Source organism: Verruconis gallopava (assembly GCF_000836295.1).
Source record: "Verruconis gallopava strain CBS 43764 unplaced genomic scaffold supercont1.16, whole genome shotgun sequence".
NCBI classification, from domain to species: Eukaryota; Fungi; Ascomycota; class Dothideomycetes; order Venturiales; family Sympoventuriaceae; genus Verruconis; species Verruconis gallopava.
In genome coordinates, this window is record NW_015622152.1 from 149,493 (window position 1) to 167,351 (window position 17,859).

General features: G+C 53.2%; 7 protein-coding genes across 8 annotated transcripts; 3 read left to right on the forward strand and 4 right to left on the reverse strand.

Moving 5' to 3' along the window:
* Window positions 1-10: 10 nt before the first annotated feature.
* On the reverse strand, window positions 11-1,129 carry PV09_05234 (uncharacterized protein). The gene is made up of 5 exons (XM_016358715.1): window positions 927-1,129; window positions 838-868; window positions 454-784; window positions 305-400; window positions 11-245 (listed from the first exon to the last, which is right to left on the reverse strand). Exons 1-5 carry the CDS (start codon window positions 1,071-1,073, stop codon window positions 209-211), a joined length of 642 nt encoding a protein of 213 aa, XP_016213334.1. The 5' UTR covers window positions 1,074-1,129; the 3' UTR covers window positions 11-208.
* Window positions 1,130-2,269: 1,140 nt separating this feature from the next.
* PV09_05235 (uncharacterized protein) lies at window positions 2,270-4,221 on the forward strand (the record flags this gene model as incomplete). The annotated part of the gene is made up of 4 exons (XM_016358716.1): window positions 2,270-2,356; window positions 2,409-2,488; window positions 2,543-3,062; window positions 3,115-4,221. The coding sequence occupies 4 exons, from the start codon at window positions 2,270-2,272 to the stop codon at window positions 4,219-4,221; spliced, it is 1,794 nt and encodes a 597-aa protein (XP_016213335.1).
* Window positions 4,222-4,648: 427 nt separating this feature from the next.
* PV09_05236 (protein disulfide-isomerase domain) lies at window positions 4,649-7,721 on the reverse strand. The gene is made up of 3 exons (XM_016358717.1): window positions 6,444-7,721; window positions 5,660-6,385; window positions 4,649-5,604 (listed from the first exon to the last, which is right to left on the reverse strand). The coding sequence occupies exons 1-3, from the start codon at window positions 7,483-7,485 to the stop codon at window positions 4,862-4,864; spliced, it is 2,511 nt and encodes an 836-aa protein (XP_016213336.1). The 5' UTR covers window positions 7,486-7,721; the 3' UTR covers window positions 4,649-4,861.
* A 769-nt stretch (window positions 7,722-8,490) lies between these two features.
* PV09_05237 lies at window positions 8,491-12,267 on the reverse strand. Of its 2 annotated transcripts, XM_016358719.1 has the most exons (4): window positions 12,029-12,267; window positions 11,869-11,959; window positions 10,748-11,791; window positions 8,491-10,684 (listed from the first exon to the last, which is right to left on the reverse strand). In XM_016358719.1, the coding sequence occupies exons 3-4, from the start codon at window positions 11,615-11,617 to the stop codon at window positions 9,587-9,589; spliced, it is 1,968 nt and encodes a 655-aa protein (XP_016213338.1). In that variant the 5' UTR covers window positions 11,618-11,791; window positions 11,869-11,959; window positions 12,029-12,267; the 3' UTR covers window positions 8,491-9,586. The 2 variants fall into 2 exon arrangements, with proteins under 2 accessions (XP_016213338.1, XP_016213337.1); XM_016358718.1 differs by having other exon boundaries at window positions 11,869-12,267.
* Window positions 12,268-12,278: 11 nt separating this feature from the next.
* On the forward strand, window positions 12,279-12,665 carry PV09_05238 (uncharacterized protein; the record flags this gene model as incomplete). Its single annotated transcript, XM_016358720.1, has 1 exon — window positions 12,279-12,665. One exon carries the CDS (start codon window positions 12,279-12,281, stop codon window positions 12,663-12,665), a length of 387 nt encoding a protein of 128 aa, XP_016213339.1.
* Window positions 12,666-14,921: 2,256 nt separating this feature from the next.
* PV09_05239 (uncharacterized protein) lies at window positions 14,922-15,815 on the reverse strand. The gene is made up of 2 exons (XM_016358721.1): window positions 15,328-15,815; window positions 14,922-15,273 (listed from the first exon to the last, which is right to left on the reverse strand). The coding sequence occupies exons 1-2, from the start codon at window positions 15,738-15,740 to the stop codon at window positions 15,252-15,254; spliced, it is 435 nt and encodes a 144-aa protein (XP_016213340.1). The 5' UTR covers window positions 15,741-15,815; the 3' UTR covers window positions 14,922-15,251.
* PV09_05240 (uncharacterized protein) lies at window positions 15,811-17,594 on the forward strand. The gene is made up of 2 exons (XM_016358722.1): window positions 15,811-17,041; window positions 17,095-17,594. The coding sequence occupies exons 1-2, from the start codon at window positions 16,111-16,113 to the stop codon at window positions 17,511-17,513; spliced, it is 1,350 nt and encodes a 449-aa protein (XP_016213341.1). The 5' UTR covers window positions 15,811-16,110; the 3' UTR covers window positions 17,514-17,594.
* Window positions 17,595-17,859: the final 265 nt, after the last annotated feature.

Below are 17,859 nucleotides of genomic sequence, written 5' to 3' on the forward strand. Positions count from 1 at the left end.
CCTAGCGGCGGGCATCTCGGCCATGCGCGGGCGAAATGGAATCCGAGCGCCGAGAAACAGTAGAAACAGTCGTTTGGAGCAGAGAACAGTGAAAATGCTAGTATCAAACCTCTTGACAGAATTCAAGGAGCATCTGCGATACATTGTGATTCTACGATTCGGATGTCATTGCAACCTCATCGAGAGTATCAATCGTAATCCTTCAAGCTTATCCGCAGCACACAGTCGTTTCCTCTTGCGGCCCTCTAGGATCGGGTGTTAAATCTCGGTTGCAAATAAATCTGGTATAATGGGAAGGCCTTACCCTAGTGAGACAGTCTCCCATCCAAATATGAAGAATCCAATGTAAGCCCCAATGAAAATGCATATTATGAAGTAGCCGTTATAGTACATAGCTAGTCTGAATAGTTTCGTGAGCGGACGAACGTGGACTAGGGGTAGAACTAGGCTTACAGCATAATAAAATATGCTACTGCGAAAGCCAACATATGGACCAGCGCTCTTACTGCTTGCTGTAGTACATTTGGTCTAAACCTCATCACTGGTGCGCATCGACTCGCGATCGATGCGGTGCTGTTCTTGGCGTGAGCATTGGAAAAGCATGGTGAGGAAGTTGTTGTTCCAACGACAGCAAGTTTCCTTTGATGCTCACGCAGGAGATAACGATCATACTCTTTGCCACACCGACGCAGGAACTCAAGCGCGACAACGAGGAAGATAACTCCGACGCAACAACCGGCGAACATGCCCTTCGAAGTTACGTGCCAGCTGGCAGCGATGAAACCTGCCAGTGTCAATCGTCTTTTGCTCCAAGAGTTCGAGGTTCCACTTTCTTACATGAATCCACGGTGTTCCAATTCCACAGCATCTGTCCAAGGCATAAGAACAATTCGGAGTGTTGAGATTGATCGCATGGAAAGACATACCGAGATCTTGCACGACCCACCCATACTCATTTTCATAGCAGTGGATGTAGCACTCGAAGCGGTTGCAGTACCAGTCATCGTCATGCTTGTCATCGATGCCATCGCCGATGACGTGCCCATGGCCATGTTGCTCATAGACATAGACATTGTTCTTGCGGCCTTTTACTTGACACAATTCAGTCTCTTTTTTTTCTTGCCTTTTGAAAGAAGATTATTGGAATGCGGAAGAGATGAGAAGGAAAACACTAGCTTTTATGCCGAGTTTTTTAAGTTACGAAGGCCCGCAATTGTGGCAGTCTTGATCATGAGCAATACCGTTGAGGTGACCAAACTTCAATACCACATCGTGAGATCCACCGGCCTTTTGCGCAAATTTCTTCAAGCGCACGGAGTTCTCTGTGAGATTTTTAATCATCGCTACAGTCGGATTCGATCCACCTGGTGCAAGGCAGGTCGTTTACCTGCAGATATCGAGTTCATTTGAGCAGATTTCACTACGTCCAGAAGTCCAACATGGTCCAATGAAAACGAGCGCGCTCAGGAGGCCAAGCAACAACTTTTCTCGGCCTCACGCGAGGTCGAACGGAAAAGCCTGTATGTCCGGTTATCGGGCGAACAATGCTGTGTGCGAAGAATTATATTCGGCCTTTGCTGAAGTGTAAGAACGATGAGCGAACCGAGAATTCTAGCTCAGGCGCCAACCAACTACGAACCATGTTTTTGTTCCCTTGCATTTTAACGCACGCATCGTCGAGCACATCAGGTTCTTATACATGGTGGTCTTTTCTCTAAAAGGATCCATATACAACTAGCGCCGCTGGGGCTTCTCGTCAGCTACTTGCCATGATCATTCATGGGCCCGGAGTGTTCCATTTGAATTTTCACCTTCGAACTCATGCAGTTCGACAATCGTAGTCATCCTTCTTCAGGAAAGAATAGTTTATCAATAGCCAATGGAGACATTTTCCATGATTCGAAAGCTTTGAACCACATACAGTCTGCTGTTTCAAGCAGCGATAGAGGGGTACAATCTACTAGAGTACGTTAGCATATTCAGAGGTATGCGCTCTTTTTATGTATGCCTGACCTAGACCTACCTAGCGGAAATCCTGCCAATGTCGGCCTGGTGTCTCCAATTCGGTACGTTCTTTGAACTCCAGGTCCACAGATGGAAATGCAGCAGTCTGCGGCCATTTGCGCCAGTTACCCACCTTGCTATCGCATCCAAAGCTACGGCTTAGTCATGGACAAGACGCTACCCTACACGACCACATTTATATCTCCATGAAGGCAGACTTCATGGACGGTCGTCGATCTTGAAGTTTACGGAACAAACTTGAGCAATGCACGGGGACACAGGCACGAGCGTGCCCGAGTGGTTTGTCAATCTCCCATTGTCAGATCCTAGATGTAGGAATGACTCCTGTGCGGTAACAACAAAACCTTTTCTTCTCGCATCAACATCAGCTAAGCATGGTTTAGGCCTTCAAACAAGCGCACACCGCTTCGCAAAAGCAAATAAGCTGGGCGTCACAATTCGAGTATGGAAGGTACACCACATGGTAGGTTGTACGGGAAACCCATTTAACAAGGGGAAAAAAGCTCAATAAACTCAGGTTCTATGTTGGAATCGTTGGTCTTTTTGTCTTCGCCAGATTGCTTCATGTTCAGGCCGATCGAAAAGCGTGTAGCGAAGCTGTTGGGCTGAAGCATAAACTCAAGGCTGCGATCCGCTTCGTATCCTACCGTAGAATATCTGGGCGAGTTGGAGTGTACCTAGGTTTGCCATCGATCGGCGTCTTGATATTGATTCTCGTCTCCTTCATAGTTGCGACGGCCATGAGTTTCACTCAACGACCTTACTACAGAGGCAGCAGGCTGTACGGCTCCCCTCCGTTAGGCGTTCGCGCTGGCTTGATGGCTGCTGCGTTAATACCTTTGATCATAGCGTTGGGAGGCAAGGTCAACCTAGTGACCATGCTAACGGGCATCGGTCACGAGAAACTAAATGCTTTACATCGATGGGTGGGATGGATCATGTTCTTCTTATCCACCGTGCACGCAATTCCATTCTTTGTCCAGGAAAGCAAGGAAGGACTTTTGAGGAAAAAGTTCTACGCTCAAGGTTCGCTCGAGGTGTGCACCTCTCCAAGTTCAGTTGTTGCACGCACCGCTGATAAGCATATAGTTCACGGGAACGCCGACGTACGCGATCTGCTTTTTTCTCGTGGCGTTCTCATTACCCTCCCTTCGACGACGTTTCTATGAAACCTTTGCATACAGCCATATCCTGGGTGCAATCGTCTTTTTTGGTCTCTGTTTCTGGCACTTCGCAAACTTGCGTGATTCGTGGTACTACCTCTATGGCGCTCTCGCCGTCTGGCTTTTCCAACTTCTCGGCCGTATCTTCTGGAAGACCTCGACTCTCAAAATATCGGAGAACTGGTTCGGGGGCCTACCGACCGTGGCATATCGTCTATCGGGGGACATGGTGAAATTGGAAGTCTTCGTCCCTGAAGATTGGATGTGGCGGCCAGGACAGCACGTGTTCTTGCGGTTTCCGCAGCTCAACCCTTTGGACAACCATCCCTTTACTATTGCCTCTATACCGAGCACGCAGTGCGAAAGCGAGAAGGACTCTGGAAACGTAATGACGTTCCTTGTGCGAGCCCAGAGCGGTTCTACGAGGAAGTTGCTGTCTTGGCTGGAGAAGACCTCCGAGGCAAGACTTTCGACAATCGTGGAGGGGCCGTACGGCACTGTCGCTCGGCGTTACGAAAACTGGGCAGAGGAGGTCGTCTTGGTCGCCGGCGGGAATGGTATCAGCGCCTGCTTGCCCTACTTGCTGCATTTGATCAGGGCCATGCGCAAGAAAAGCTGTGTGACAAGGCGAGTGCGTGTGCTGTGGATGCTGCGACGTTCTGAACATTTCACGTGGGTGAGCAAGGAAGTCCACCAGGCTCTACGAGATGCGCCGGAAGGCAGCGTCTGCATCCATCTTTACGTCACGGAGCCAAAAGAATCCGATCCTTTCCAAGGGCTGGCAGGGAGAATGACCGATTGCGCAGTGGACTCAGAGGAACAGGTCAAAGGACTGCGGAAGCATTATGCGGGACGACCAGATCTTCACCAGCTGCTGCCGCAAAGTGTTGACACGAGATCAACCGCTGTCATTGCTTGCGGCCCTGATAGTCTCAAGATCGACGTGAGCAACGCGACAGCAAGACTGCAGACAAAGGTGTTGCATGGGCAAGCGTCCGAGATCAGTCTTCATACGGAGATGTTCGATTGGTAGCCTGTGATCGTGTTGTGAACATGCTTGCAGTATGAACGCTTGCCGTGCTATTGTCTGGGTTGATCCAGCCTGACTAAGCGTTTTTCTGTCTGTTGCACAACATGATTGCTAAATCCTCTGCTTCATGCTAGGTGAATTTCAATTCTTACGTATTTGTTAGTAGGTACGGTAGTACCAGAGATGACCAAAAGTCCTCTTGACCGCTGGTTCCCCAGTCTTCAAGCTGTTCGCTAGTGGTTGGCCATAATGGGCACCCATAATACGCCTGCTTGGGATTACAGGGATGGAAATGAGAATGGAAAAGTTGTAAGTCGTCAAGTTGCTATGCAGCCGTCCAACCCCGACTTTCCAGGTGCCCCACATGCGATTTGAGAAGTCAACGAGTAAGATCACAATCTGCTCTTCGCGACGAGATTATGAGTTATGCGTTCGTTGATCAGCGTACGATTCTTCAGAGTACGCCCCGTAAACAGACCTTGGCGCTCACAATGCGAGCCTGAATGTTCTACGTAGCTTCAAACGCTATAGACATTTGAGAACAAGATCTCATCAAAGCGGTTGAAATGTCATTATAGGTTGGGGTATCGGAATAGCATCCCACTTCTTATAGAGTGTTTGCGTCCAAATCATGACAGCACGCCTAAATAACTTTCCATCTAGCAAGATAACTCCAACTCCAGCTCCTCCACCCAGCTCTGCCACCCATGCCTCTATTGAGATCCTGCTCCGTTAACCCTCTGCCCTCCCTCCATTGACCATCGCTTAACATGTATTTCTGCATGAACTGAATCGTAACCTCCTCTCCTGGGTTCGGCAGTTCCTCCCTTCGCACATCGATCCAGTAGTGGAACCCATCCGTCTGCGCAACACGCTGTTCGTCACCGTTGACTTTCATGAAGAACAAGAATTGCTGGCCATGATGTTTGACGATGTCGTAGTGCGGGCAAATTTTCGTCCACTGAAATCGTATCGTCGGTCCTGCCGCATAATCGTGCTTGACGATATCATTCGCCTTCGGCAGGAAGCTCTTTTCGTCGAATCCATGCTCGGTCCTGGCCGGTGTGAACACAGTGCGTTCCTCTGGCCCAACGCTGAACATGATATATTCTTCCCATGAGATTTTGGGGCGTCCATCTTCGCGGAAAAAATAACGCTCGTCTTCGGGGAAATGACGCTCTCCAAACTCGTCATTAGACATGGTGAACCACGAAGGCGTGAAATCCTTATTATATGGCTGCCCAGGGCCTTTGACGTTTCCAGCTCCCCAGCATGGGTCTATGAGCTTCCAAACGCCGCCGTCGATGCGGACAGCGTTCCAAGCATGTCCGGTGGGATCGCGGCGAGGAAGCGGCTGCCCGGGACGGAGCGATTCGAATCCGTAGCCTATGATGGATAAGCATTGACGACGATTTACACAAGGGGACAAGAAGTGGCTCACCTTTTCCGTGCCCTCCTATGACTACGCTCTCCAAGCCTGCAGCAGTAGCTAATGCAGTGAATAAACCGGCGTATCCTTCGCATACAGCTAGGCCCGTGGCGATCGTACTCGCAGGCGTCGAAGGCTGCAAATTGCCAGAGAAAAAAGCAGCAACGTTGTAATCGATATTATGATGTAACCAGGTGAATATTGCTCGTGCTTTGTCAGTGTGACTTGGGAAGGGATCACACAACTGCGGACCTAACCATCTAGGATCCTGATTGGGTATAGACTGTCTGGGGAAGCGAGTGGCATGTTGATCTGGGCCTGAAAAATCACGGCATTTGAGGCAGACAGCTGTTGGTGGCGCCAAAGCCGCAGCAACACTAGGCTTGGTCTTATTCAATTCTGTCAAATTGGGTCGCGACGCAAGGGGAACAGGCGGCGGCGAGGAGGGATTCGAGGGCGGAGGCGTAGGATACGAAGAGCTCGACGATGGAGGCGCCCCAGGTGTGATTCCAGTTTCTTGCTTGACAAATTTGTGTAGCCATTCCAGTTCATAGTTCCAGGGATACTTAACGGGCTCTCCGCCTTTGCCATCAAAGAGGAGCATGGTCGGCCATCCTTGTATTTTGTAGCGCTCGCCAATCTCCTTTTCAGTGTACGAATCGATCTTCGCGATGGTAACGTTCGAATTTTGGTAGCTCTGTGCAAGTTTTTCCCAGTTCGGGTCGAGCTGCTTGCAGTCTGTGTTGTAGTCGTCAGCGTAGTCCTCCATTTCCGACCTAGTCCTCTCAAAACTCACATTTGCAGAAGGGCGCATAGAAGTCCACGAACACAGGATGTCCTGATCGTAGAACAACGTCGTCGAACGTCGCAGTATTCAGCTCAACCACATTGGCGTTTCCCACCGCAGGTCCTGAGACAGGTTCCGAAGCAGGAGGAGGAGCGGTCGAGGGAGCGCGCCCGCTCAGCTTGTCTGATAGTTTACTCGCAATTCCGTTCGCAAATCCATTCACCCCTACTCCATTACTTGGCCGTCCGGCGGGAACAGGTGGAGGTGCCGTCGGCTTATTGTTGAAGCCCATTTCCAATATGCTCTTTTTCGGCCTTGCTGGCAGAGTGGGCTGCTGCTCGACCGTGTTTGTTCGCGGTGGCAGCTGCGGCCGACCCGGCAGCGGCGGTGGCTCGTTCCCATTGACTTTATTCACACTGGGCGCTGATACAGTCGGTCTCAGTGGCACCCTCGAAGCTACCTCATCTTGCTTCGTAGCCTTCTTTTCAGGCAGAGGGGGCAAACTTGCAGGGTCATATTCCGGAGCCCGGACCCTTTGATACGGCCTATCGACATTTGTGTTTGAGCTCTTTAACGACAGGGCAGATACGGAAGATCGACCGGAGGCTACGGACGAGATACTCTCCACGGACTGCTTGCGCCCAATGCTCTGCTCGGAAGGTCTCCTTGGCGGCAGACCTGGCACACTCTTCTCGCTCGGTCGCCGAGGTGGCAACGGAGGGCTAGGTACTGCATCTCTTCCCTCCCACTTCTTCATCGCCGGTGCGGGAAGCACTTCTCTGCTCGCTGGAGGAGGTGGCGGTTGATTCTTGCCATTCGTCCTCGGACCGGCAGGCGTGTTTCCTACACCATGGCTCAAGCTTGTGGTTGGTGGATTGTTGGCGGTCTGTGTCCTCTTGGGAAGGGGAGGCGGAGGCGGTTTCGACTTCTTTGCTTGTTCGTACGTGGCGGGTGAGGAGCTTGGTGCACGACCAACTTGTTCGAGTCGCAGGGCTGCGATGCGGGCTTGGATGCTCTGGGGCGCGGGTGGCTCTTCTGACGTCTCGGTCATATTGGAAGAGTAAAGTCAATTCGTTTTGCTTGAACTGAGACGCAGGTTTAGCCGTGGTCGATGAAGTCGAGCCCGCTACTACGTGACACAAAACCGACCGGTCGAGTTGGACTGGCGAACGCCCAATCACGCGTTTCAGTTGCAGGTTCGATGCTTCCACCCGTCCCAGAAATAACGCTAGGCCGCGCCTGCCTTGCAGAATACTGGAGCAAGAAACCGCGCGGAAGGAGCAACGGTGACAGGACCAAGAAAAAAAAAAGCAATGTCGCTACGCTCTTTCCGACTGTAGTGCGGGCACGTGAAACATCGGGTACGCAAACACACATCCAGCACCAAGGGAAGACAGGAACGATGCGAAAGAGAACGGCTGAGAATGTGCACGCCTGACACCAAGAGACACTCATTCGGCCCTTCAAAACGGCGCTTCGAGACCCAAGCAGTTAGCCCGTTTCCCCCTTCAGATACGAGGGGTGCGTGCGGCCCTTTCAGCCAGGCATCCTTTGAAACCCCACTTTCTCCACGAAACGGCCAGCCGCTGGGCCAATGATGCGCGCCGGCCGTGCCGTCCCGATCAGGCTGTGCTTGGCTCAGCCTTGCCGTAAATAGCCGGCCGTGACTGGCAGCGCTTTCCCCCGCTGCGGCCAACCAGTGCGCACAGTAGCCTGTTTGCACGCTTCGGCGCTGAAAGAAGCTGATGCTGAAGGAAATATTCGGGCAAAAAGGCGGGCCTCTTTTGTTGATGGCTTCTTCTCCTCCTTGCTCGGAAGAGCGCGCGAAACTCAAAATTGGCGCTCTTGCCATTAAGATTGAAGGCTTCCGTGCGACCGGATATTCTGGTCCGCCATAGTTTCCGCCTAGTCAAGGGTCAGGGGCCCTCACAATGAATGGAAATGCCCACCCCTGACGCTTCTGGTTTTCGGTCCCACCAACTGCTCTCCGCGCACATGCAAATCGCACGGTCGAGAGCAACCACACTCGTCTCCAGGAAGACTCAATGTACAGGAGTGGTGTGCAAGGGTCTGGCATATATCATCGGATTTCTCCTATCAAAGAGATGCAACTGACGGACGAACGAGGATGAGCATACGTACAGGATCAAACAAGCAAGCACAAGAAACTAAACTCTTGGAAATCCATCAGTTCGACCCATATCCACGCCTCCCACTCTCTCTTCCCGCCTCTTTCATAGTAGCACTTGTCATCGAAACTACGCGAAGTCCAAAGCAAATGAAGACAATGAGGAAACGCCGCACCTCTTTACTCTCGCAGATGGAACCAGACAATGCTTGTTGGCTGACCTGCGCTCAACACCCTCACCATCGTCGTCTTACCTGTCTGTTGGCTCCACACCTTCCACACCTCTCTCCTCGCTCCTCTGCCACACTGATGTAACAGTCCTCATTTTTAGATATAAGAGATAGCCCAGCCGGTCGCCACCCCCTTTCTAGTCCTTATTAAAAGCCCCACCTCTTCAAACCAAATTGTCAAGTGAATAGCGCCGACTTTCCAAGTCCAAGTGATGTCCTGAGCGTGATGGTGATTGATGAACAAGTCCCGGCACCTAGACTATCCAACACAAGCGGTGACGCTGCGCTGTGATTAGACTAGTAGCCGTGATACCTCCCTCAAAGGAGACATTCGTCCATAAGCGTAGAAGCAGAGGACAAGTCAAGGAGGCAAGCACTCTCGCAACTCCTTTAACCCCAGAACAGTAGCTCCCATACTTTAAGGCCATACAAAGAGAAATGAAAAAAAAGAAGAGAAACAAGAAGACGCAGCTGTGCGGACACTCACACGTAGCAGTCCAGTCAGTCTGTTCGTTGAAAGGAAATTCGTTCATCATGGTTTTTTTGGTTGCGTTGAAAAGGCCGTTAAAATAGGGTTGGTGGAGGGCTATACGCGTGTATTGTGAAGGGGGCTTTTCAAGCTTGTGCGCTTGTGCGCTTGTGTGCCGAGTAGCTAGCGAGTTTGCAAAAGCTTAATCAAGCTCGTCTCTCGTTGTGACGGTTGTGATTGTTGTGGAAGTAGACATGCATCGTGGGAATCCAATTTCTGGGGGATAGAATAACACTGGGGCTGTTACGCGTATCCGAGTCCGCAACTACCGCTTTCTTTTCTTCTGGTTAACGCCAATCAAGCTTGGCGGGCCCATCGGTAGGTGTTGATGGGCTTGAGTGTGCGTCTGCTGGTGTGCAACGACCTGAGGGATCGCAGGCTGCAAGTCAGCCACCGTAGTAGGAACTTCCTTCTTGATGGGAACACCCATGTGGCGCCCATATCTACCCTTGCGACCATTCCCCTCGTCCTCGCTGATGCATCCCTCGATGCCGATTCCCGCATCGCGACATCGTCCACAGGGGCGCTGGCGATCGCAGCCTTTCTTGCTCTTGCGGCAGCGCTGGCAACGCGGCTTAGCGGACAAGTCCTCCTCGTCTGGACCATATGTAAGGGAGGCAATAGAAGCCTTTCTAGACTGGGCTGGGAGCGAAGTTGGTGACATAGGTGCCTTTGTGCTCTCAAGACTCTTCTTCTTTTTTGGCTGTGGTGGCTTCGCCAGCTTGCGTGGAGCAGAACCGTCTCGCTTGTCACCGTTGAACTGAGTCTTGATGAGCTTGTTCGGGTGAACATTGACAGGTCCATGGCTGTCGGCGATGCCATCGTGCGACACATCGTGACGGTCGTCAAGCTCTTCGCCACTATACTCGTCGCTGGCGTAGCCGGCGCGTGGCAGGTCCTCATCATCTGCATCGCTACCATCGCTGTAATCAGATGCCTCAGCTTTGCCGCTCAAGGCGTCATCAAGGGTAGAAGTAGAGGTGCGGCCGTGGCTGGAGAAGTTGGAGGCTTCGCCAAGACGCATGAGCTGAATGGCGACGTCCTCATCAGATATGACACTGCCGATTGTAGGATCTGGCGTTGGCAACACACCGTTGCCTGTGCTATATCTCGTAGAGCTATACGTTGTCTGTCTTTGGCGTAGCTCTCGGTTACCATATCCTGGCGTGGTCGCACCAGGATGACCAGCTTGCCCATCCGAGTACCCCTTGCTTTGTGGCGAAGGCAGAGGCTGTTGGTAGGAGAAACTCTGCTGGTTTGAATATTGATATGGCGAGCCAAAGTTTGGCTGACCAATTCGTCGCTGAGGGGAGACGGAAGAAACGGATGTAGGCATTTGCGAGGGCACGAAGAGAGGCAGCTCCTGTTGTTTTCACGTCAGTACTTTTGCTGCCACCGCGCCGAACAGCTATGCGAGTATGCTTACCGAACTGTCGAATGGAGCACGCTTTCTTCGCCCTCCTTCAACAATATTTTCAACACTGATGTCAGCGCTGACAACCTCAGCAACCTTCCCTCTGCGTGAGCTTGTGACCGAAGCGTTGCCCCCATCACTGTCGCTCATGTCACGGTCAAACTGGCCATCCGCGAAGCTTCCTTGAGTGCTACCAGTCCTGCTCTTGGCGTTTGCCCTTGAGCGGGACTTCGGGTTGGTACTCACGGAGACACTCCGCCTACCACGTGCAGAAGGCGACTGACTGCGTGGTCTGGCAGTTCTGGATGAGGGTCTAGAGTTTCCATATGCCTCATCCTGGATGGGATTGCCCATCTCGAACGGAGGTCCAAGGTGTGGTCTTTTGGGCGACAACGAAGGCCGTGGTGTACCTCCGGCCGCAGAATACTCTTCTGTGACTCTGACATAGACTGTCATGCGGTTCTGGAAGTTTTCATACCTGGCGATGAGGGTGTTGCCCTCCTTGTCCTCGAAGCTGACACCGTTGCCGTCATAAAGACCGTAGAAATTCTTGACGGTGGTCACAATCGAGTCGGTTGCATCGTGAGGGTAGATGTTGACTCGCATGGGCAAGCGAGCCCGCTGCTGCGGTGCCTCTGGAAGGATGAGCTCAAAAGCGACGCTCTTAGGAGGCCCACCCGTTGTGTAGGGGTTCTCAGCGGCACGGTTGGTGGCATTTCGCTGGGTTGGCTGTGCCACAGCCTGATGGCTGTGTCCATGAGCGGCATTCATAGCTTTTCCTTGCAAGTTGTGTTGTTGAGAGTGTTCGGTCTCGACGCTGGGCTGGGGCTGTCGTGACTGGGGGGACTGGGTCTCGGCGGTCAACAGGTTGCGCACGTCCATGACAGCGAGGGAGGATGAGACGGAGAGGGAGATGGAGTGATTTCGATGAAGTATCTCTACGCCTTGAAGCCTTGGAACGCAGAGGACGGCGGTCGGGTGCCGTCGTGAGCACGTTGCCTTCTGCTCCGTCACCAGCACAGCACAGTGGTGGAAGGGAGCGCCAGCGAGTGCGTACTTCAGCGCTGGTGAGTCGGAAGTGCCAAAGATGGCATCAAGGCTGGTCGCCGATGCACAAGGGGGCAATTACATACCAGTGATGATTGAGATGGCTTTGGGGTGCCCTTCTCGGCCCTGGACGCTGGCTAGCAGAAGGCGGAGCCAGCACTTCGTAGCGGAATCGCACTGGAAGGACCAAGATCAGCAGAGGAAGAAGCACACGATAAAGGCGCTGGCAGCGCAGAGTCCACCCACGGGATGTTAGCAAGACAAGCGAAAGACGGGTCTTGGGTTCGGGTGGTGGTGCGCGGCGAGAAAAGAGGAGAAGGAAGAAGGTTGAGTTTGGAGAAGAGTGGAGTGTGTCGCAGCAAGACGAAGGTCTGCTGAGCCAACCACCTGCACCTGATACCGCACGCAACAACGCACAAAAGCACGCTACCAAATGATCGAATACGTTCGCAACACGGTTTCAGAGCTCAACAAGTGATTTTCGCATTCAGACATTATGGACGCCGAACATGCGAGCCGGATATCAAGAGGGTACACGGCCCAGCTTGTGCGCCAGTCAGTTGACCCAAAGGAAGTATCCGGAGCGGCGCATATCTCGCACATGTCTTCACATTGCGCTACGCTACAAGTTCAATTGGCCATGGTCGTCATATCTCCAGACCGGGAGTGCGCCTCCGCCAGCGTCAAGGTGCGGCGCCGAGCAGGCGAGCGCAACCCTCCGCCTACTGCATACGGCCAAAGCGCCTTGCTCGGCCTCGAGGGCTGGAACAAGCAATGCGCTGGTTTGCAAACGTTCGACAAGAGACGGGCCCGCGTCCTGAATTCATCTTTTGCACGCCGCCCTGCCCAGCCAGCAGGTCGAGAGCGTGCCATGCTAGATTAGCCGTAGCAGTCGCTCAATAGCGTTCAGATCCCGCATGAGCTTGGGCGACGATGATTCGTTCTTCACGAAGCGCTGCGAGTGAGTGGGCAACGCCGACCAATCGTAACCTACCGAGTGGTTCCCGCTCAAAATATGCACGGCGACGGCAGTGGTCAGGCCCTCGTCAAACCCTTCTCGACGCCTGGCACACTGACTGCGGCCACGGCCCGGGGGCGTTTTATCACCATCTCAGTACCCGCGTAGGGTTTGGTCGGTTGGCTGGCGCAGACGTGTGGTGAGAGCGCAGATCCGCCGAGGGAGGCGCACGATCAAACTGCGGAGACTGCATTATATAACAGCTTGCCACGCAAATGCAAACCATCAAGGTCACTCGCATGGGGTTGCGGCAGGGAGCTAAGCTAGCACGTTTGCAAAGCAGAGGCTAAAATACATGCGGTGACGGCAGGAGAAGACGCACGCGCAACAGCGCGGACAGACAGGAGAGGAGAGGGGGAGGGAGGCAAGAGACGACAAGACATTGTGCTTTTGATATCATACATGGCGCCTGTGGCATTTGCGCAACCAGCCTGTGACACCGGGTGATCGCAGGGCGTTGCGGATGGAATTGCGCAAAATCTTTCGTCTGCGTGTGCGCACGCGCTCTCCCGCAGGAAGGGAAAAAAATGGCGCTTGCGATAGAAGGGTACTAGCCAAGTTCAACGACCCGCGGATAGCGATTGCGGTGGTAAAGAAGTACGTACCCGTCGGCCGCTCCCAGTAGGACGGGTCGTGGTATCGGTGAAGCGAGGAGCACGAGTTGCCAATCCATCTGGGATGGCCGGATGGTCATACTTGGGTTTTGGGTGCGCTAGAGATGCGCGCGAAGCCGAGAGCGACGCCGGCGCAAGCAGACCGTCGAGACTTGCCTGATTCTCGGGTCCGTGGTGGCCCCGCTTGTTGCGACGTGAAGATCGCATTGCAGCTTGCCGCTGTGGGAAAAAGACGAGGGAAGAGGAAAACCCCGTGAGACATGGACGAAGGCCGTGGACTGCCCGGCGCACAGCACGATTTGCCTTGCGACACGAACGGAGAATCATGGATCGTTCGGATGAGCGACGGGCGCAGCCCTAACGTTTCCGTGGTGCTACGGCTTGATCGCCATGTTCTTCTCTCTCCTGGCGCTCCAGACCTGAGTGAGGGATGCGACGTCAGCTGGCCCCATGGAATGACGGCGGCTTCGTAAGAGCAACAAGCCACCACTGGTGATCGCAAAAAGTCACACGTCTCAATCAGCGTTCGATACGTGGTCGGCGACCCCCCTGGAACCTCTGGAACCGTCCGGGCTTAAAAAGATGGTGTCCAAGCCAGTCGATCTCAGATGAATCCCGACGCAGCGCCGCACCCCTTTTGCGCTTCATTTCTCCGTCGCCGTCGTCGCCTCGGAACCTCGCATCGACCACGACGCTCACGCATTGAGCTCGCGTCGTCTGCCAGCCCTGGTGTTTGCGAAAGGCAGAGTCGGTCTCCGTGGGATGAAGTCATGTGACTTGGCGACATCCACGCGCCAGATCTGGAGTGCAGGGGTAGTCACCGCACGCGAGGCGGTGGAAGATCAACGCACTCGCGTTTTGAGCCAGCACTAGGCTGCGCATGCGTAAAAAGTTGCAAGTCGAGTCACTTTGTGCGTTCCGTCGAATATTTACGCCTGCATGCCGCCGCACATCTTTGACGTGGCCAGTGAATCACGTCTGCCTCTTTTTCGTCGTGGTGAAGGACAACATCTGAAACGGAAATGTGTTTAGCCTTCGACGTCATCGCTGCCTCGCCGCAGCTGCCACGTGCACATCCGCAACCTCAAGTCGTACATGTTCTCCTGTAAAGGCGAGCATTTGAAAACGTTGTAGCAGAGACTTGCAAAATCGCCTTTCTGGAATCGCCTTCCCGCATGTGCGCGGGCCTGATGACGTGGTTTTCGTGTTTGTCGCGAACCCATCCGGCGCTCGCCTGCGATTGGCGCAGCGGAACCCGCCAGCGTTCCTGCCGACCACTTCACCGAACCAGGCCGAGGAGCGAATCGCACAGCGAACGCCTGGAAGAGGAACGCATGCTCGGAACTACTGTCCGGGACAAAATTCAAACCTGCTCGAATCTGTGCCGTCGCGTTGATAGCGACCGTCGCAATCTCATCGGCGCATCTGCGTCTGTTCGCTGCTAAACTGCCTGGACGGCTGACTTGCGTTTGCCCTCTGTTCATTCCAAAGCTTACGGCTGCCGGGATCTGCGGAACTACATGTTTCATTTCCCATACTAGTGTCGCTGTAGCTATGTTCGAGTAGAACTTCAGGGGTCTTCTATCTAATAGCGCCTCTGGTCAATCGCCACGTACACGATGCCAAAGATTTGGGCCTTGAAAAAAAAATAATAAGCGCGAGGCCCGGTCCGATTAACAAATCTGCTCCTAGAGCTCCTTTTCCAATGCGTAGGCCACAGCAAATGCAGTAATGATGAAAGTTGCGACAGCCTGCTCCCGCCCCTGTGCCTTCCAGCGTTTGTCCGTCTTCGCACGTCCGAGCATCGTCGAAGCCGGAGCGCTCGCTCCGGAACCTGTTAGCCAGGTCCAATTCTCGGCCTAAAGATCACATTCTTAGCAATACGCAGGAACGTACGGGCGATGTGGACGTACATGTCGTGGTGCTCGCTGAGCTTGCTGAGATACCTGTTCAGCTCTTCGACGCGTTCCTTGTGGGTCTTGACACCATCGCGTTTCAGCCGCTCCTCCAGTCTTTTGCGTCTCCGCTCTTCGAACCGCTTTTCGGCCTCTGTCTTCGATCGCCCGGACTGCCTTAGTTCGTTCTCGATCTCCTGTCGCAGGTTGTCTTCCTCTTCGCGCAAGCCCTTCGAGAGAGTGCTCTCGCTCCTAACGGCGTCGCGTGCACCAGATTCATCACCTCCTTGGGATCCAGAGGCTGCCGGCGCTTTCTGGTCGTTATCATCAGTGTTTGTGTGCTTCGACTTCTTCTTTTTCTTTTTGGTCACATTGCCGCCTTTGAGCTTGAGCGCACCGCCGGTCACGGCGGTGTATTCGGAGCTGGGCATGGCTTTCAAGGCTCGCGCTCAGCCAAAATGACGTGCAACCCTTTTCACGGCGATTAATAGCCGTCTAAGTCATCGGCTCCGTGGTGATAGCAGACAAGAATTTGTCTCGCCTCAGGCTTTAAGGCGCAAACCTTTGTGGTTCATCAGATTTCCTGATTGGTGCAAGCGGCGCATTACATCTTCCGATCATCGGCCAACTGGTGCGTGAAGAAAGGTTACTGGCACGAAAAATCTATAACAGTCATACCTGGCTGGTGTCTCTCGTGCTTGACACTAAACTCACACCGGAGAGTATGCTTAATTGAGTGCCCGGGGATCAGGATTTACCCGAGAACTTAGCTTTTATTCTTACAATCTCACAATACACAATATGGTTTCCCAGAGTGCTCTCTTGCTTGGCTCCGGCTTTGTGGCTACACCCACAGTCGAGGTTCTTACCAAGGCAAATGTCGCTGTCACAGTAGCCTGCCGAACCTTGGAATCAGCGAAGAAGTTGGCCGGGAACTTCAAGGGAGCCTCTGCTATCTCATTGGACGTCAATGACAGCGCTGCGTTGGAAGCAGAAGTGGCGAAGCACGACGTCACGATCTCGCTCATTCCATACACATATCATGCAGCAGTGATCAAGGCTGCCATCAAGGCCAAGAAACATGTTGTCACCACGTCCTATGTGTCGCCTGCCATGATGGAGCTAGATGCTCAGGCCAAGGAAGCAGGTATCACCGTTATGAACGAAATCGGTCTGGATCCCGGTATCGATCATCTTTACGCCATCAAGACTATCGATGAGGTCCACAAAGCAGGCGGGAAGATCACGAGCTTCCTGTCGTACTGTGGTGGCCTTCCGGCCGCAGAATGCAGCGACAATCCACTCGGATATAAGTTTTCGTGGAGCAGCAGGGGTGTGCTTCTCGCTCTGAAGAACGCAGCCAAATACTACCAGGACGGCAAAATCGTCGAAGTCTCGAGCGAGGATCTCATGAGCACAGCCAAGCCGTACCACACTGGCTACCAGGGCTATGCATTTGTCGCGTACCCAAACCGTGACAGCACACCTTACCGCGAGCGATACTCGATCCCAGAGTGCCAGACAATCATCCGCGGAACGCTCAGATACGCTGGTTTCCCTGAGTTCGTAAAGACGCTTGTAGACATTGGCTTCCTGTCGGACAAGGAGCTCGACTTCCTTAAGGACGACACAAAGCTGACGTGGAAGGAATGCACGGCCAAGATCTTGGGTTCGAGTTCACACAGCTTCGACGATTTGGTGTGGGCGATTAGCAGCAAGACCAAGTTCGCAGGTACGTCGCCTTGACGTGGAACACTTCTACACGCAAGCTGACATTCATCGCAGACAATGCAGAGAAGAAGCGGATTGTGGAGGGTCTAAGCTGGATCGGCCTTTTCAGCGACGACGTCGTAGTCAAGAAGGGCAACCCACTGGACACGCTGTGCGCAGTCCTGGAGAAGAAGATGGCATACGGCCCAGGCGAGCGTGATCTTGTCATGCTTCAACATAGATTTGAGATTGAACACAAGGATGGCAGCAAAGAGACCCGCACATCCACTCTTTGCGACAACGGTGACCCGAACGGTTACTCGTCCATGGCCAAGCTTGTTGGAGTTCCATGTGGCGTTGCTGTGCTGCAGGTGCTCAATGGTCAGATCAGCCAGAGAGGAATACTGGCGCCTATGGATCCTGCTCTGAACAAGCCTATTATGGATGAGCTGAGGGAGAAGTACGGTATCTTCCTGACGGAGAAGACGCTCTAAGTGGCAGGGTTTCAAATTTCTAGCTAGAGGGGCCTGTTTCTTGAAAGATAGAGCAATGACCACAACAACATTCCATACAGAGCTACAAGTCTCCCTAACGTTCCCCTTTTTCATTTCTGTGACTTGAGGTCAGTGATGGCTTAATTGCAGGGCCATGAGCCGTCCGATCTGACCATAATAGCAACCTTATGAATGTATCCAGTGCCTTTTCTTGTCCTGGCCAAGAGACGTGAGAAGACATGAGACGGCGCGCTACGCTGGCACTGGTTCCCATCGGGGTTTCGGCTGGTGTACGCGCGGGATATGTTCGATCCTCGCACCTGTTGTTTGAAACGCGACATCCTGG

Coding starts and splice junctions, on each gene's coding strand:
- PV09_05239 (XM_016358721.1), bottom strand. CDS start 15,740: ATGCCCAGCTCCGAATACACCGCCGTGACCGGCGGTGCGCTCAAGCTC. Junction 15,274..15,327: donor CTCAGCGAGCACCACGACAT/GTACGTCCACAT, acceptor TGTGATCTTTAG/GCCGAGAATTGGACCTGGCT.
- PV09_05236 (XM_016358717.1), bottom strand. CDS start 7,485: ATGACCGAGACGTCAGAAGAGCCACCCGCGCCCCAGAGCATCCAAGCC. Junction 6,386..6,443: donor CTATGCGCCCTTCTGCAAAT/GTGAGTTTTGAG, acceptor ACTACAACACAG/ACTGCAAGCAGCTCGACCCG. Junction 5,605..5,659: donor CATAGGAGGGCACGGAAAAG/GTGAGCCACTTC, acceptor TATCCATCATAG/GCTACGGATTCGAATCGCTC.
- PV09_05237 (XM_016358719.1), bottom strand. CDS start 11,617: ATGGACGTGCGCAACCTGTTGACCGCCGAGACCCAGTCCCCCCAGTCA. Junction 10,685..10,747: donor GTGCTCCATTCGACAGTTCG/GTAAGCATACTC, acceptor TGAAAACAACAG/GAGCTGCCTCTCTTCGTGCC.
- PV09_05234 (XM_016358715.1), bottom strand. CDS start 1,073: ATGTCTATGTCTATGAGCAACATGGCCATGGGCACGTCATCGGCGATG. Junction 401..453: donor GTAGCATATTTTATTATGCT/GTAAGCCTAGTT, acceptor GAAACTATTCAG/ACTAGCTATGTACTATAACG. Junction 246..304: donor TGGGAGACTGTCTCACTAGG/GTAAGGCCTTCC, acceptor ACCCGATCCTAG/AGGGCCGCAAGAGGAAACGA.
- PV09_05240 (XM_016358722.1), top strand. CDS start 16,111: ATGGTTTCCCAGAGTGCTCTCTTGCTTGGCTCCGGCTTTGTGGCTACA. Junction 17,042..17,094: donor CAGCAAGACCAAGTTCGCAG/GTACGTCGCCTT, acceptor CATTCATCGCAG/ACAATGCAGAGAAGAAGCGG.